The sequence below is a fragment of the Sarcophilus harrisii genome, chromosome 6 (genome assembly GCF_902635505.1).
Source record: "Sarcophilus harrisii chromosome 6, mSarHar1.11, whole genome shotgun sequence".
Lineage (NCBI taxonomy): Eukaryota > Metazoa > Chordata > Mammalia > Dasyuromorphia > Dasyuridae > Sarcophilus > Sarcophilus harrisii.
The window spans coordinates 130,934,099-130,953,425 of NC_045431.1; the positions used below are offsets into that span (position 1 = coordinate 130,934,099).

At 35.7% G+C, this 19,327-nt stretch overlaps 1 protein-coding gene across 2 annotated transcripts in view; it reads left to right on the forward strand.

Annotated features, from left to right (window-relative positions):
• Nucleotides 1-19,327, forward strand: part of PAPSS1 (3'-phosphoadenosine 5'-phosphosulfate synthase 1) — a 147,856-nt gene that overhangs the window by 36,944 nt on the left and 91,585 nt on the right. The window contains exon 1 of one of the 2 annotated variants that reach the window (XM_012552004.3): nt 1,651-1,808. The exons of the other annotated variant lie outside the window; for it this stretch is intronic. Coding sequence (XP_012407458.1) covers nt 1,749-1,808 — 60 coding nt within the window. The 5' untranslated portion in view covers nt 1,651-1,748. Of the gene's footprint in view, nt 1-1,650; nt 1,809-19,327 lie in introns of those variants that run through there. 2 annotated transcript variants of the gene reach the window in all.

The following is a 19,327-nucleotide window of genomic DNA, read 5'->3' on the forward strand; positions in this document are numbered from 1 at the left end:
GAGGTCATCTAGTCCAACCTGAGGCAGATTGATAGGCTCAAGGTAGAACCAAGTCATCTAGGTGATAAGGGTAGGTACGACCCCTAGGCTTGATGGTAGAAAGTCCAGAATCTGAATCCTATCTCAGAAACTTTTTAGTGGTATAACTCTGGACAAGAACTGTCTCCCTGCTGGCAAAATGGGGACAAAAATGACCAGTTGCTCAAGATTCAGAATTTGGTAGTGAGGGAGTCCTCATTCTTTCCTCCCCCTCTATATCCCAACTTCATCTTTGCAACAACCTCTTCTACTATAACTGCCATTTTTATGTAGTCTGCTTTTGGTCTTCCTACCACAGATCTATTCCCACTCAATTACACTCTCCCCTCAGCTGCCATACACTCCATAATCCAGTGACATTCGTGCACATACAGGTCCCTTTCCCTTCTTTATAATCTCTTTGGGATATAATCCCAGTAGTAACACTGCTGGATCAAAGGGTATGCACAGTTTGATAACTTTTTGAGCATAGTTCCAAACTACTCTCCAAAATGGTTGGATTCGTTCACAACTCCACCAACAATGCATCAATGTCCCAGTTTTCCCGCATCCCCTCCAACAATCATCATTATTTTTTCCTGTCATCTTAGCCAATCTGACAGGTGTGTAGTGGTATCTTAGAGTTGTCTTAATTTGCATTTCTCTGATTAATAATGACTTGGAGCATCTTTTCATATGACTAGAAATAGTTTCAATTTCTTCATCTGAGAATTGTCTGTTCATATCCTTTGACCATTTTTCAATTGGAGAATGGCTTGATTTTTTTATAAATTAGAGTTAATTCTCTATATATTTTGGAAATGAGGCCTTTATCAGAACCTTTGACTGTAAAAATGTTTTCCCAGTTTATTGCTTCCCTTCTAATCTTGTCTGCATTAGTTTTGTTTGTACAAAAACTTTTCAGTTTGGCATAATCGAAATTTTCTATTTTGTGATCAGTAATGATCTCTAGTTCTGCTTTGGTCTACATCAGATAGGAACGGGAAGAACATGTTAACCTTATGGTTAAAAAAAGAAAAATACACTGAAATCGGGTCACAATAAAAGACGTCCTTCAGCAGCCACCGATCAGGGATAACTCCAGTCCAGCACCTTCTACTACGCCGTTCTAGTGCGCAAGCGCAACTTCTCCAGCGCTCTCCCAGCCCCGAGAAGCCTGAAATTAGGAGGAGACCGAGAGGGAGGGACGCGCTCTTACGTCAGTGACCAAGGCCCAGAAACCAATCTCATCCCGCCTCTGGCCTCCCTCCAAGATCCCAGTCTTCTTAGCGGGCTTGCGCCGACGCAAACTCTTCCCTTCTTTCCGCCTCCACTCACTTGGGCTTCCGACGCGCACGCGCAAGGAAGGTCCCGCCACTTCTCAGCCACCCCATTTCCCCCCGGGCTCCGCCCTTTCCGCGGGCTCGCGCCGACGTAAGCAGGCTCCTCCACACCAGCTCCGCTCCTCTCCCACTCCTTTCCCAGACGTTTTTCTGGGCCGCGCCCGTGCGCTCCGCTTCCTCCCCACCCACCCTGCTAGCTCCGAGAGCTCGGGACACTAGCTCTCATTAGTCCTCTCCGTTTGGTTTTCGCGCACGCGCGGACTCACCCCTCCCATTCGCTGCCCCGCCCCTCCAGTCCCCGCCCCCGCCCCCGCCCCTCACGCACCTTCCTTACTTTCCACCTCCAGCCAGCAGCATTCTTCAGACTCAGTGTGAACCTCGGCAGCCATGGAGCTCCCTGGTAGCTTGTGCAAGAAAGTCAAGTTGAGCAACCAAGGGCAGAACTGGGTGAGCGCCTAAGGCCGGGTCCTAGGAGGCGGGAGCCTCTTACTCCCTGCAGTCCTAGAGGGAGGGCTGGCGGCTTGGGGTATCCGGGGAGCAGTGCCGGGGGCGGGGCGGGGGGCTGTGTTGATGTGGCAGGGTCTGCTTATTCTCGGGGCTGGAGACCCAGGGGCACCGCCTCTCCTCTCCTTACCCCTCCCCCCCTCGTGAGGAGACATCGCCTTCTCTTCCCATCTCAGTGCAGCTGGAGAACTAGCCTTCACTTCTTCCCCATGCTCCGCTTCAAAAAGCGGATTTAGCAGCATCCGCAGCCTGCACTATTCAGTGTGTCTACTGAATGGTAGCCTTTAAAAAAAATATAGGTTACGCCCCTCCCCCATCCTTTACTCCGTCCTTTCTCCCATAGGATTAGCCTTTGGAGAGCATCCCCGCACTGTTGCCAGGTGGGCACCTTCCCCGTCTTTATTGGACTCTGTTTGGTCCTGAAGTGTTGCAGCTTTGGAGGGCTGGTTTCGGTCTACCCCTCTTCTCTAAATCTGTAGTGAAAGTTACCCTTGTTTGCAACAATGTAGCCATTCACGGACCTGGAGCTGACCCGAACTGAGCAGCTTTTGTGACTGAGTTGTTAACTAGTGACACAGTGCAAACCCTTGTGGCAGCCCTTGGAGCCTGGCTTTCTTGGAAGGTGTGCGGGAAAGTGTGTAGTTTGTATCGTTTTCAGCTCCCGTCAGTTAATTTTTAGTGATTTAGTCAATTAGGTCTTGATGGCACTGTTCTTTTCTCACTAGCTATAAGACAAGTTTATTAGAGCATCGGTGGGCCTCTGTTTGAGTAATGGAACAAGTTGATGGATCCAGGTCTAATCAACAACTTATTAACCTAGTACTGTGTGCCAAGCCCTGGGAAGCCATTCAAATATGGTACCCCGGCTGGACTTAAAAAAAAAAAAATACTAAAGGGCGGGAGCATTGTTTTGTTTATTTTATAGCCCTTATTTCTTCAGGTATTCATTTACCTTCACTCCTTTTACTGACACCCCCTCCCCCTCCCTATATGACATGAGCAAAAAAGAGAGGTGGAAAGATGCTTTTCCACTAGTGGAAAGAGCGAACATACCATCTGAAACTCCAGTCGAAGCAGGATTGGTTTATCAGTCTTCCTTAGAAGACAGCCTATACCTGATTACTTACTTTTAAAGATAGAATCCAAAGATTAACGAATCAGGTCCAAACATCTGCTAATTCTACTTAATTATTTTATTTTTTACAATTTCTTCCCAATACACATTGCTTTATAAATCATGTTATAAATCAGAGCAAAAGGGAAAAACTATGGGGGAGGAAAAAAAAAAACCCAGAAAAAAGAACTGAGCATAGCATTTATGTTACATACCTCAACGAGGCCACCTCCTACCTTCCCAGTCTTCTTACTCCTTACTCTGACATGTGCTTTTCCATTTTGTGACATTAGCCTCCTGGCTGTTTTATGAACAAGACACTCTATATCTCTGCCCTGGTCTTTTTTTCTGTCTGTCCTGTGTGCCTGGAATGCTTTCTTTCCTTTGCTCTGTTGACCTTTCTGACTTTTAAATCCCAACTAAAATCCCACCTTCTACATGAAGCTTTCCCCTACTTCCTCTTCTTCATATAGCTAAGCCAAACAACATGTTTGTTACATATTGAATATAGAAGTAGATTATTAGAACCATCTAGTTGTCTTCTATTCAGCCAGTCATTAAATATATTTTAAAAAATATGTAAAACATTGATTCTACTCTCACTAAGTTTGGGGCATAAATGACATAAATATGATATTTATGTTAATGTGGAATGGGCTTATTTTAAATACATAAATATTTTAAAATTTATTATCTTAATTTCTAATGTGATAAATATTAATAAATTAAACACATAAACCAAAGTTCTTTGGAATCTTTAATAAAGAGTGTGAAGGGCTTGAGACCAAAAATTTAGACTATTTATCAACTGAGGAATGGCTCATAGTATAAAAGTTCCTTTATCATTTCCTTATTTAGCTTGGAAATGAGACATTTCTTAGAGAAACCCACTCTAAAGATTTTTCCTACGTTGTTTCCTTTTTAATCTTAGCTTTATTAGATCTGTGTAAAACCTTTAAATTTTTATTTAAGACAAATTATCTATTTATCTTCTTCAATCCTATCCTTTGGTCATTAATTTTTCTTCTCTCCTTAGATTTGGATGCTTTTTTTTTCCTTATTTTTTTTCTTCCAATTTATGATGTAATATTTTATATCTAGGTAACACATGTCTGTAACTTATTTTGGTATGAAGTCTAAATTAATTTAATTCATACTGCTATCTAGTATTCTGAAATTTTAAAAAATCAAATGGTGAATCCTTATTCCAGTAGATAAGGTCTTTGTGTATATCAACTACTAATGACAATTTTTGTGTGTACCTAAATTGTTCTAATGATTATCTATTTTTTGGCCAATACCAATTTTATGTATAGTCATATTTAAAAATATTTCAAACCACTAAAAAGAGAAATGCAAATTAAAGCATTTCTGAAGTTCTATCACATCCATCAGATTGACAGAGATGACCAACAAAACAAAGAGGTAAATGTTGAAGGGGCTTTGAAGAAATGTTCAGTCAGTAAACATTTAGTATGTACTAGAACCCTGTGCTAAGTTGTGAGGATGCAAAAAAAAGGCAAAAAAAACAGCCCTTGCCCTCTTGGAACTCATAGACTAATAAGAGAAAACAACATATAAAAAGAAATTGAAAAGGGTGAGAGGAAGGGAAAAGAAGAGTCACTTGGGCATTGGGACATGATGAAGATCTGCATCATTAGATGCAGGCACTGGGAGGTGCCAGCACATGGGTCCTCTCAAATTGAGGATCTGGAAAGACTCTACCTTCTTTAAACAAAGAGAAGGAAAAGTCTCAGAGCCAGGGAATACTGAGGAGGAGTAAGTTTGAAAGTTTAGTTAATCTTGTTGGAAGTTGAATTACTGAAGATAGTAAGGCACTAATCTACAGCCACATAAGGCCAACCTTGAATAGGTTGAATCTCCTAATCACATTATATACCAAAGACTTCCTGAATAGGAATCTCCTAATCACATCCTAACTTTGAATAGGCAGATATCTAGGCATCCCCTAATCACATCATAGAGCTTCCTGCCACCAGAAACTTCTGAGCAGCTCATCCTTGGGCGGGATACCAACCCTTTGTCTAGGACCCTCACCCTGTACTGTGTTTGAACAGCCCTGCCTTCTTTTCTACTGCTATATGTATCTGTACTATTGCACCCATTAAAATGAGGCTTGATCAGATGGATTTGCCTTGCCTCCATTTTGCCTGTCCCCTCTCTCTTGCCCTTATCTCTTTTCTTCCAGGGTCCACACACTTTGCCTTGCTGGCCAAGGCGTAGTGGCAGAATAAAAGCCAAGATAACTGGTAATGGTCCAATTGCCTGACTGAAGTCTAAGCACTTTATAGCCCCTGTTGAAACAAATTATTCTCATCTGCCCATTCCAACAAGGAAAGCCTTCACATACTAGAGGTAGACATCCCCTTTGTGAAATAGGTAAAACTATTCTGAAAAGGACTTTGGAATTAAATACAAAAGTTATTAAGTGATATATGCTTTTTAACCACCAATAGCACTGTTAGACATATACCAAAAAAAAAAAAAAAAAAAAAAAAATCAAAGAAGGAGAAGGGGAGGAAGGAAGTCCCATATGTACAAAAGTATCCATATCAGATCTTTTTGTGCTGACAAAAATAAACAAACTAAAAAACCCTCAAAATCTGGAAACCTAGGGGATACCCATCATTTTGGGAATGACTGGACAAATTGTGCTACATAAATGTAATGTAGTACTAAATGGAAAAAAAGGAAATTGATGATTTCAGATAGGCATAGAAAGATGAGATGTCTTTGAACTGAATCAGAGTGGTGAGTAGAACCAGAAGAATTTCTACTGTAACATCTATATTTAAAAAAAAAATTATAAACTGATGAAATGGGCAGAACAAGGAGTTTATCTTATAAAATAATAACACTCTAAAGGCAAAAAGCTTTGAAAATGACAAGAACTGTAATCAATACAATTATATCAATTATTCCAAAGGATTGATGATGGAATATGTTATTTATCTGATTTATCTCTCTCCTTAAAGATTTAGAGAATGAGACACATTTTTTAACTTGGCCAATAAAGAATTTGTTTTCTTGATTATGCATATTTGTTACCATATATATATATATATATATATATATTTTAAAATTTTCAATGGTATATGGATTGGGAAGAAAAGATAATGAGTTACCTCTTTAAAAAAAAGGCAAATTAAAGTATCTAGTCTTCTATTACAATTTCACATCTTGAAATATGAAACAGTTGTCTGAAAAACCACATGACTTTGTTGATTTCATTTGCTTTAAAAATATTTAACCTTTGAATTTATTCAGTTACATTTTTGACAGTCATTAAAAATATCTCCACATATGAATAACTATCAAAGAAACTTGTAATGATAATATGTTTTGTTTATGTCCCATTCTGGATAGCCTGTTTTCTTTTGTGTTTTTAAGATCTTTATTTGATGATACTGGTTTTTATTTTTTTATTTTTTTTGCACCACAATAGTCTACTCTTCATTAAAGCTACTCCTTTTAACACATAAGTATTTAACAAGCAAACAAATTTGTGTTGTGTCTGAAAATGAATATCTTACTTTGTACTTAAAGGCTTTAACTCCTTGACCTCTGCTCAAGTTAGAAACATGCTTCATCATCAGTTTTTGTGAGGTATTTTTTGGTGAGGTATTATTTATTCAAAATCATATTTTGATTGAGTGATTGTTCATCACCTTGGTCAAATTCTCAAGTCTTTCAGAGTTGTTGATTTTTACAGTATTGTTAACCTTGAAAAAATTGTTTTCCTGGTTTTGTTCACTTTGTTCTGCATCAATTTGTACAAGTCTCAGTTTTTTCCAAAATGGCCCCAATTTGTCATTTCTTATGGTGTGGTTAATATTTCATTTTAGTTATATAACATTATTTGTCCATTCTCTAACTTATGACCACACTATTTATTTCAAGTTTTTTGCTGTAACAAAAGTGCTGCTTTAAAGTATTTTTAGTTCATATGGGTTCTTTTCCTCTTCTTTGATATCTTTGGTGCATAAAGGCTAGGAGTAGGGGATCAGTGTGTCAAAGAATATGCATAGTTTAGAGACTTGACTTTTGGGATATAATTCTGTTTTTTTTCCCCTGAGGCAATTAGGGTTAAGTGACTTGCCCAGGGTCACACAGCTAGGAAGGATTAAGTGTTTGAAGGCCACATTCCAACTCAAGTCCTCTTGAATTCAGGATTAGTGCTTTATCCACTGCACCAACTAGCTGCCCCAGGGATATAATTCTAAGTTACTGGACAGAATAGTTGGACTACTCTTTTACCTTTTTTAATGAACATTGTGATAAGAAGGGAGCAGATAGTAGCTTTAATATGTTAGTTTGGGCAAAAGTTTTCTATGGTATGACTGTAGCCTAATTTAGGACTTCTCCACTAAACTATTTAAATAACCTACTGTAGTGTTCTTGTTTTGGTTTCTTGGTGGTCTCTGAGCAGCCTTCCTTTCAGCAGATTAATCTCCAGGAGTTTAGCCAGGTGTCAAAGTCCAAATTCTTTATTGCCTTCTTGACTGGGGCCAGGCTAGCTTTCTGGACAGCCTTGGTCTCAGTGAGGGAAGTGCAGGAGGCCAGACCAACCACCAGGCTGGTGAAGGCTGATGACGATGGAATGAATCTTTCTCCTTGGCTCCGAGACCTCTGAATCTGGCTGAGGCTCCCAGTTTATATGCTCTCTTATAATTACATTATCATAGGTGTGAATCTTGTAGAACTATATTAAGCACTAAGTGCATGTACTGAACTAGAGAACTATTAAGCACCATGCTATACTAGATAACCATTGTCTTTATCAATTCTACTGGCTTAATACCTTGTAAGGATCTTTGTAAGTTCAGAGTTCTGGCCTATAACAACCTACTAAGTACTTTTCTTGTCTCTGATATATCAGGTCCTAATCTATGTCATTCATATTACTTCCCAAGAAATGTTGCTAATATCCCACTATGATAATATTTCATGTAATTGGAATAAAAACATTAGAACAGCATGTAGAAGATTGGTGAAAGAGTGTTACCCTTTAAAGAAAAAAAGAAAGCTGGTCTAAAATTGGCAATTGATAATGCCATTTTTGTAGATCTTCTGTTAATTATCTCATCAAAGGAGTGACCACTGATCCAGAAAATATAGAAGCATAAAGGACATAATGACAAGAAAAATCAAATTAGCCTAAACTGTCAGAGATTTTTTGGACATTATTGGAATAAACAATGTGAACAATCCTTAAAAAGTTTGGTCAAGTGCCTCACAAATGTACTAGTTTTAACCTTTGCTGACTCAAACAAGCCTTTTAAAATATCTCAGTATAATGGAAGGCTTGGGAGCAGTTTTATATCAATAAAGTAGTATCCAGAAAAAGCTGTGGTATTTGCTAGTATAGAGGATTTTTAGAGAAAGTCAGTATGCAATATGTAGAATGTCTAGCTATAAAATGGACTATCTCTGTTAAGTTCAGAGATTGAATGTTTAGAATACATCTAGGGTTCCCAGAGAAGGATCAATATTTATGTAGTTACAAACACTATCAAATATTTTTAAAGTGATAAGAATAATCCTACTGTAGAGGAGGCTGCGGTCACCCTTGTTCTTCCTATTTACTCAAAATCACTCACAATGTTAGCATTTCCTTTTATTTTTTTCTTATAAGTGAATTTAAATAAAAAAGTTTCCTCTCCCCTTATCTTTTAAGAAAACAAGATAAATAAAATTCATTATATAATATGTAGTCATGCAAAATAGTCATGTTCCACAAACAAAAAGCAAGAAAAAAAAAGATGACATATTTCAATATGAGTCCTCTGGAATTGTAGTAGGTTATTGTATTAATCAAAAGATATCTAGGTGACAGTGGATAGAATGCTGGCTTTATAGATGTGTGATCGTGGAGAAGTCACTTAGTCTGATTGCCTCTATAAAATCTTCTGGAAAAGGAAATGGTTACTCATTCTTAAGTGTCTCTGTCAAGAAGACCACCAAGTGGACTCACAAAGAATTGGATATGGCTGAAAAACAATTGAACCAAAAAAAATGTGTTGATCAGTTATTTACTCTTTTAGAGTTGATTATCTTTACAATATTGCTGTTAACTGTTATGAAGCTTCCTGAACTTTTTAGTTAACTGTGTAAATTACTCTCCTGGTTTGGCTCACTTCATTTTGAATGAATTCATACAAGAATTCTTAGGGAGTTTTTTTGAACCATCCCCTTCATCATTTCTTAAAGAACCAGTAAGTATTCTATCATAATACATATCACAAATTGCTCAGCCATTCTTCAAATGATGGGCATCTTCTCACTTTTCATTTCTTAGCCATTATTATTTTTGTACATATAGATCTTTCCCCCTCTTTGGGGCATAGCCCTAGCAGTGGCATTGTTTCAAAAGATATGCTCTGCTTAATAGCTTTTGACCATAATTTCAAATTATTTTCCAACATAAACCAGTTCGTGACTCTACAAAAATTAAATTGAAGAAAAGCCATTTTTCTTATATTAAATTGTCAACTATCTTAGGGGAGGGAAGTTTAATTTACTTTTCTCTAATTAGAAGATTTTGAAACATAAATATTGATAGATTGGATTTTTTCTCTAAAAGATTCCTATTCATATGTTTTTTTAGCTGTTTATCAATTATGAATGGCTTTTTGTCTTATAAAATTGACTTGATTACCTATATATTGAAAAATGAAGCCTTTATCATAATAGAAATTACCCACAAAATTTTTTTTTCCAGTTCCCTTAGAAGATTCTTTAAAAGAAAAATCGAATTTTAGTTTTATTGTTTTTTTTTTAATGCTATCAAATTTTATATAATCAGAATTCTGCATTTTATCTTTTTTGATCTACTCTCTTGTTTGGTTATGAATTTTTCCTTTCTTCAAAGATCTGAAAAGTAATTTCTCCTATTCATCGCTAATTTGTTTATGATTTCCTCTTTTACATCTAAATCACAATCCCATTTTGAGCCTATCTAGACATATGTTGTTAGATATTTGTCTGTCTAGTTTCTGCCAGACTAATTTACAGTTTTCTTAACAGTTTTTTCTTTCTTTTTTTTTTTTTTTTTTTTTTTTTTAATTAGTCAGTTCTTGCCTCAACAGCTGAGATGTTTGGTTACTCTGTTCATTTGCTTTTGTATATTGTGTATCCTATCTTTTCCAAAGGATCAACTTCTTATTTCTTAACCCAGTACCAAATTGTTTTGACCATTACAGCTTTGTAGTATAGTTTGAGATCTGGTACTATTATTTCCACTTTCTTGCCATTTTCTCCCCTCATTGATTCTCTAGGTGACAATTTATAACCTGCCAGTCTGGGAGTCAGAAGTATTTGAATTCAAATCCAAATTCAGACACTTATCAGCTGTGACTTTGAGCAAGTCACTTAGCTTCTGTTGCCTAAGTTTCCCCATCTTTAAAATGGAGATAACAATGGCACCTACCTCCCAGGTTTGTTGTGAAGATCAAATGAGATGATAATTTAAAAATGTTCATACTTGTTCATACTTGTACTATATTAATGTTATGTTAATAGTTGTTACTAATAGTCTTAACCTTTTGTCTCCTAGATAAATTTTGTTATTTCGTTTATAAAGTACTTTTATGGTAGTTGCTTGACATGGCATTAAATAAGAAAATTATTTAGGTAACTGTGAAGACCAAGTTAGCACCCTGGATACCTTGGAATCAGCCGGAGTCAGGATAAGCAAAAGTCCTTGGTCTTTATTCTTGGTCTTTAAGGGTAGAAGTAAAGGGAATGGACACAGGATCTCCATGACCTTCCTTCTCCTCGTCTACTGCCAAAGTGATTCTGACTTGTCTTCACCCCCTAATCCCTCCTACAATTCTCTGTGTACACCAAAAGATAGAATCAGCACAGAATAGTGGGAAGGACCATTTTCCAAGCATATGCTAATAGAATATTGTCTGATCGGTAATTAGCCTTAAGTACTTGGTTGTCTGATTCCAACTCAGAATTTCAGCCTTTTACAGGTAACTGTCATTTTTATTATATTGACCCACCTCTGAGTAATTAATATTTTTCCATTTATTTAGATCTCTTTTGTGTGAAGAATGTTTTGTAATTGTATTTAAATGAAACTTTGCTGGTTATTGTCTCAATTAGTGTCTTTTCTGATTATTTAGGATAATATATCATCAACAGATAGTTTTATTTTTTCTTTATTTGTCTTTTTGCCTTTAATTTTTTATATGCTTCTTCTCTGGGTTCATAATAAAAATATGGGAGGGTGTTTTGTCAGTTTTTGAGAATAATTTGTGTAGTACCAGTACTAATCTTCAAAATTTTGATAAATTCCTCCAGTGGATCTATCAGGATTAGGAGTTTTTATTACTAATTTTTAATTTGGTTATTATTTTTAATTTAATTTAATTAATTTTATTATTAATTCCTTCACAGCTTAGATGTATTTCCTTTTCTGAGATTGGATTATTTTGGATCTCTATTTGGTCTTCTATTAATTTGAGTATTTTATATTTTTAAATTCTCTTTTTTGGTATACAGTAATAACAATAATGCCATAATCCCATTATCACTACCACTATGTCACCTGGAGAATCAATGAAGAAAAAATGGAAAGAAAGTGGAATGTTGCTAATATGTGTAGAATATTTTTCGGGTTCTGTCAGTTTTGGCAGGTTTTTCTGCCCACTTCATCATTTCTGATTGCATAATAGTATTCCATTACATTCATATGCCACAACTTTTTTAGCCAAAACCTAATTAATGGGTAATCTCTTAATTTCCAATATTTTACCACTATGCATATGTAGATCCTTTACCTCTCCTCCCCCTCTTTGTATGATCACTTTGGGATACAGACCTAGTAGTGATAATTTGCTGGGTCAAAGGGAATGCAAAGTTTGATTGCTCTTTGAACAGAGTTCCAAATTGCTCTCCAGAATAATTGCATCAGTTCAGAATACCACCACAACAATATATTATTGTTACAATACATTGTCACATCTTTTCCAATATTTACATTTTATCATTTTCCTTTTCTGACATGTTACTCAATCTGGTAGGCATGAAGTGGAACCTTAGATTTGTTTTAATTTGTACTTCTCTAATCAATAGTTATTCAGAGCATTTTTTCGTGTCTATAGATAGCTTCAATTTCTTCATCTGAAAACTTCCTTTTCATATTCTTTGACCATTTATCAATTGGAGAATGATTTGCATTCTTATAGATTTGACCCAGTTCTAAATATGAGAAATTATTTGGTTGCATTGTTTTGTTTTGTACAAAGGCTTTTTAAATTTAATATAGTCAGAATTATCTATTTTGCATTTTTTAATGTTCTCTATCTTGTTTGGTCATGAAATTTTCCTCTTTGAATGGATCTGACAGGTAATTTATGATGTTTAATATTTTATTTACTCTTAGTTTTTTTCTTTATTTTTTTGATTGAATTTATCAGGTTCGGTGAAATCCCTCACTAGTATAGTTTTGCTTTTTCTTTCTTCCTGTAATTCACTTAATTTCTCCTTTAAGAATTTGGTTTCTATATCACATGGTACATATGTTTAGTATTGTTATTGCTTCTTTATCTATGATACCTTTTAGCGAGATAATCATTTTCTTTCTTATTTCTTTTAATTAGGTCCATTTTTGTTTTTACTTTGAGATTAAGTTTGCTCTCCTGCTTTTTATTAACTTCAGCTGAAGCAAAATAGATTTTACTCTAGCTCTTTATCATTGGTCATTCTGTGTGTGTGTTTCCTGTAAGTAACATTTTGTAGGAGTTTGGGTTTTGATCCACTATGCTATCCACTTCCATTTCATGTGAATGTTCATCCCATTCACAGATATGATTACTATGTACTTATTCCATCATTCTTCCTTCTCTTTGTCCTTTTTCTCTCATCCTTTCTCTCCTTACCAGTGTTTTACTTCTATTTGCCCATCCCTGATCTGGCCTTAATCTCCTCTCTTACTTTCCTATAGGGTAAAATAGTTTTCTCCATTCAACCGATTGTGTTTATTATTCTCTCTTTGACTCAGTACTTAAGAGAGTAAGGTTCAAGCAGTGCTTATCATTCAGTCCTCCATCTTTCCTTCCACTATGATCCGTCTTTTGCACCTCTTCATGTAAAATAATTTACATTTCTCATCCCTTAAATTTTTTTATGTCATTCCTTTAAATTCACCTTATACCCATACCCTGTGTCTATGTATATTCCTTCTAGCTATAATAGTATAGCTATTATAATATTATATTATAATATTATAATAGTGAGATAATTTTTAAGAATTCCAAATATCTTCACTATGGATGTAAACAATTTACTCCATTGAATCTCTTATGTTTTCTTTTTCCTTTTTACCTGTTTATGCTTTTATTGGGTCTTGATATTGGAGGTCAAGCTTTTGGTTTAGTTCTGGTCTTCTCCTTATGAAAGTTTGAAATCCTTCTATTTCATTGAATTTTGATGTATTATGCTTAATTTTGCTGAGCAAGTGATTCTTGCTTATAGTCCTAGTTCTTTGCCTTCTGGAATATAATGTTCTATGACCTCAGTTCTGTAATATTGTAGTTGCCAAATTCTGTATAATCATTGATTGTGACTTCCTGATAACTTTTTTTTTGGGGGGGGGGGGGAGCTGCTTTTAGTGTTTTTTTTTTCCCCCCTTGATCTGATAGTGCTGAAATTTGGCTATAATATACCATGGAATTTTTATCTTAGGGTTTCTTTCCTTGTCCTGGCGTAATTGGTGGATTCTTTTAATGTCTATTTTGCCCTCTTGTTTCAGGATATTAGGACAGTTTTCCTTGATAATTTCTTTATTTTTATTTTAAAGCTTTTTATTTACAAAACATATGCATGGGTAATTTTTCAACATCGATCCTTGCAAAACTTTCTGTTCCAGATTTTTCCTTCCTTTCCCTCTTCCCCTCCCCTAGATGGCAGGTAGTCCAATATATGTTGAATATGTTAAAATATATGTTAAATCCAATATATGTATACATATTTATAATTATCTTGCTGCACTAGAACCATCGGATCAAGAAGAAAATAAAAAAAACCTTTGAAAGAAAACAAAATGCAAGCAAATATCTACAGAAAGAGTGAAAATGCTATGTTGTGGTCCACACTCAGTTCCCACAGTCCTCTCTCTGGACTTTATGACTCTCTTCATCACTGAACAATTGGACCTGGTTTAAATCATCTCATTGTTGAAGAGAGCCACGTCCATCAGAATTGATCATTTTGTAGTCTTGTTGCCGTGTATAATGATCTCTTGGTTCTGTTCATTTCACTTAGCATTAGTTCATGTTAGTCTCTCTCGGCCTCTCTGAAATCATCCTGTTGGTAGTTTCTTACAGAATAATAATATTCCATGACATTCATATATCATAATTTGTTCAGCCAATTGATGGGCTTCATTCAAGTTCCAGTTTCTTGCCACTACAAAAAGGGCTGCCACAAACATTTTTGCCCATGTGGGTCCCTTTCCCTCCTTTGGGATATAAACCCAGTAGAAATACTGCTGGATCAAAGGGTATGCACAGCTTGATAATTTTTTGAGCATAGTTCCAACTTGTTCTCCAGTATGGTTGTATGGTTGTATCTATTCACAATTCCACCAGTAATGTATCAGTGTCCCAATTTTCCCACATCCCCTCCAACATTCATTGTTATCTTTTCCTGTCAACCTTGCCAATCTGACAGGTGTGTAGTGGTATCTCAGAGATGTGTTAATTTGCATTTCTTTGATTAATCATGATTTGGAGGACCTTTTCATATGACTAGAAATAGTTTCAATTTCTTCATCTGAAAATTGTTCATATCCTTTGACCATTTATCAATTGGAGAATGGCTTGAATTCTTACAAATTTGAATTAATTCTCTATATAGTTTAGAAATGAGACCTTTATCAGAACCTTTCAGTGTAAAAATGTTTTCCCAGTTTATTGCTTCCCTTCTAATCTTGTCTGCATTAGTTTTGTTTGTACAAAAACTTTTTAATTTGACATAATCAAAATTTTCTATTTTGTGATCAATAATGATCTCTAGTTCTCTCTATGTATCTTCTCATTCTGTACTTTAGTCCTGTAAAAATATTTCCATTTGTGAGTGAGTTGTTATGTGTTCCTCATGTTTCAGTCTTGTTTCTCCACTATTACTTCTGTTGGACTTAAGGTTTTTAAACCATTCAGTAATGGATTCTTGTGAATCCATTCAGTCTTGTGAATACATGCCGTCTTGGGAATCCACAGGATTCTCTGCCCGTAGATTTCTGAACTCTTTAACCTATCTGGAGGCCATATTCCTTTCTAATGTTAATACCTTCTATTTGATTTATCCATTTATGTTCAAAATCTTTAATTTATTTTATTTCTTATTGAGATCTTTGGTAATTTCATTTTCATTATTTTCCTTTGTGTGGGGTGTAGAAGATCCTTACCCCAAATGACTACTCAGAGATCACTCAAAATAGAAAGCAGAAAGGTTGTTTATTAAACCTCCAGAGGATGAGCCATCTCATCTCATCATGAGATGAGAAAGAGAATGGAATGGTTGGAATGGAAGGTTTTTGTTTTCTCTAAATCACCTGATTTCTAGGAAACAGAAAATCAGGCCTTCAGGTTTCAGATATAGCTGGCCAAGGCTCAAGTAAATATGTGCCTGCACATATTCAAGCAGACAGTGGTCAAGCTAATAGACTAAATATGATAAATATCAAATACTGATAAATGTCATCAGATCAGGTTAAGTAAATATGTTTATAGCTGGCCAAGGCTCAAGTACATATGGACCTGCACATATTATACAGGTCATAGGGGAAAAACAGAAATAATGAAAATAAAATACAGAAAAAGAATTCACATATTCCTGTAAGTTCTTCACCTTATCTTTCTATTCCACACACCTTTGTTGCCCATTTTCTGAACTTTCTGATTCCCTCTTATTTTATAGCATTTGCATTTTCTCACAGAGCTGGATCTCAACAGTCTCGGTCTCCTTCCATATTGGGAATAAATGGTTCATCAGCTTTGATCTCTGCTCCAAATGATATCTGGGGGAGATAGAACTATTCCGTCAGATGGATGCTAGCCTCTTTTCCTCAGGCTTAGTGGAATGCCACATAGCCTCACACAAATGTCCTTTCCCATTTCCCTCTGTTTCTCTGTTCTTTGTTTGAACTCTTTTGCCTCAGAGTATTTACTGCTTTTGTCCCTGCCTGAGCTAATTTCTACCTTTTGAATTTCTGAGACATTGGGAACAGGGTGGGGTATAAATTTGGATTGTATTTTAAGCCTGTGGTTTAGCTTGTGTAGTCCTGCTGCTAGCTAAAATTTGATGAGGAGGTGCTAAGTGAGCAAAGAAATTTGCTTCTCTGCTTTTATTTCTTCAGGTTTTTACTTCCTTGGGATGTTTGGTGTCCCAGACCTTGGAAACAGCTTACACATTATTTCTATTTTGGAGAAGTTTGAGAAGTTCTGAGGATATAAAAGATGTCTAATCCTCCATCTTGTTAAATATCCTGAAGATGATTTCCATGATTTTTAACAAAAAAAAATCACTGTCAATAGCTCATCATTCTTTGGTTGAGAACCTTACTATGTATTTAGTTCATCTTGACCCACTGACTTGAATTCATTAAGTGTAGCTGGATGTTCTCTTATAGTATTTTTATTTGTCTGGTATATTACTCTCTTTTAGACATATTTATTCTATCCTTTCCTGGATAGAATATCCTTTTCCTGTCCAAAGAACCTTCTTAGCAAGGAAAACAAATATGTTAAGAACTGAGTCAACTAGGAATGCTGTTCCACAAGGTGTTAAATTTATAGTTGGAAGTGACAACCATGATGTCTAGTTTTCTTGTTTTACAGTTGAGAAAATTGAGAGGTCAACTGACTTGACTTGCTCAGGTCACATTGCTAGAAAGTAGACTTAAGGATCATAGGTTTAGAGCTGCAAGGTATGCAAGGTGCAGAGGGGATGGAAGGAAAGAAGAGAAGAAAAGAAGGGAGAAGGAAGGAAGGGATCTAGCTAGTTGGGATAGCATTACTTACAGATAATTGTTTGTCCTTTATTCTGGTAGAGTATCAGGACATCTGGAAGGTGATGTCATGACTTGCAAATGAATTGGATTTAAGTGAGGGAGGGCTGTGCAAAGTCCCCAGCCTCATTTTCTCCTTCAGTGTCATCTTGGTCCAGTGGTTGGAGATGGCCCTGGATGCAGTGAGAGATTTAAGTCTTAAAGCTAAAGTCTCAATTTGACTAAGGCAATATCCATTTACTGTTAAGGCTAGGTAAGAAATAGTCCAAAGAATGGCCTCTTTTACATGCTCCCCCCCCCCCCCCCCCCCCCCCAATAAAGAAACAAAAAAAATCCATGGACATGGTAGATGCTTATTGGTTGGTTGATTGGTTTCAATATACAGTTATCTAAAGAATTGTAATTATTTAAACAGAGTATTGTTTCTATATTATTTTTTCTTGGGATCTTTTGTGCTTATCTTTGTAAAGAGCTGGACCTCTTGAACATTATGGGCATTTCCCTACAGTGTAGACAATTGAAATCACTGATTTGGACCAAAGTAGGTCTTAATATGCTCCAAAAAAGTACCTGCAGTTTGGTCAGTTTCAAAAGTAATAACTAATGCTGTAGAGGAGAGTTAGAAGACTCTTCTCAACTAGATTGTTGCAACAGTTTCCCACTTTGTTTTCCTTCAGTCTCTCCCAACCCTTTCTAGTTCAGACTCCAAGCTACTACCAAAGGAATTTTCCTCACAGATCTCATCATGTAATTCCTATAGTTAGTAAACTCTAGTGGTTCCTTAATTTATTGTCCCTAACAGAAGGAGTTTAAACTTTTTTGTAACTCCCTTTGGCAGTCTGATATAGCTTATGAATCCTTTCTCAATATAATGTGGTTTGACTTATTCAGGTTTTAGTGGACATTCCAACTGATACACACTCTGATCTAGCCCATTCGATCTTCTCTCTACTCCTCATACACACTTGATCTTCCTTCTCTAAACTTTTGTAGTAACTATCTCCCATGCCTATAATATACTCCCTCCTTAATCTTTTCTTTAAAAGAAAGCTTCCTATTTATTCTCACTCTATAGTATATCTTATTCTTTCCTCCTTCTTTGAGTCAAAAGTCATACAAATGCTTCACATTGTTGTTTTCTTCTTCTAAATTTCTAAAGTAGGAAAATAATTTAGCCTCATAAAATATGATCTTTAAATGAGTACTTTGGGTAAGTTTCTTCTCTCCCTGTGTCAATATTTGAGGCATTGCCTCTGATTGATTTTTTTCTCTCTCCTGATTCCTGTTTAACCTCTTTCAAGGTCTGGTATCACATCCAATAGAACATGCCTGGTTTGTTCTTTGTTTTGAGAAAAAAATACACTGAAAATTTAACTTTGTTGGCTTTGTTGATAAGAAGGGACTTGAATGCTAAAAGTGTATTTTTTTAAATCAGTAGAGTGACTTCTTTTATACTGGGAAAATAGCAGAAAAAAATTCATGAAGAAAAAGTTTTACTTTAATATTTTGCTAGTTATTGACTTAAAAAAAAAAACCTTATAATTAGAAGGAATTATTTGAGTTGTTTGACCTATCCAATGACAATATTTATCAAGTGTTTACTATGTGTAAAATACTGTGCTAAGGATAAAAGATATCAAGAAAGGCAAGAACCGCCTCTGCCCTTAAAGAATTTATAATTTATGTGCTTCTTATATTGAATTGAAATTTGCTTTTTTAGTAGCATTTTAATCTTAGACTAACACTGATTTTTTTCCTTTCTGGAGTGGTACAAATCTAATGTTTGTTCCAGATATGTGAAGTCAATGATTTAGTTTTTTCCTTCTTCTTTCTCCTCAAATATTTTCTTTTCCAGTCTAAATATCTTTAATTCTTTCAGTTTTTCAATATATGTTACATTGTGTTAAATCTCTTTATCACCTTGGTTCCTGTGTTGTAGTTTGTCAGTATTCTTCCTGAAATATAACATAAAACACATTATACTTGTAGTCTAGGATAGTGGTTCAAACTTTTTTTGGTCTCAAGACCCCCATTATGCTCTTTTTTTTTTTTTTTTTTTTTTTGTTGAAGCATTTAGGATTAAGTGACTTATCCAGGGTCACATAATCAGGACCTGTTAAATGTTTGAAGCCAGATTTGAACTTGGATCCCCCTAACTTCAGGGCTGGTATTCTATCCACTATACTAACTAGCTGCCCTCACCCCATCATACTCTTAAAAATTATTGAGAAATCCTCCTTTAATAGCTTTTGTTGTGAATTATAACTGTCAACATTTACTGTATTAGAAATGAAACCTCTTTGTATT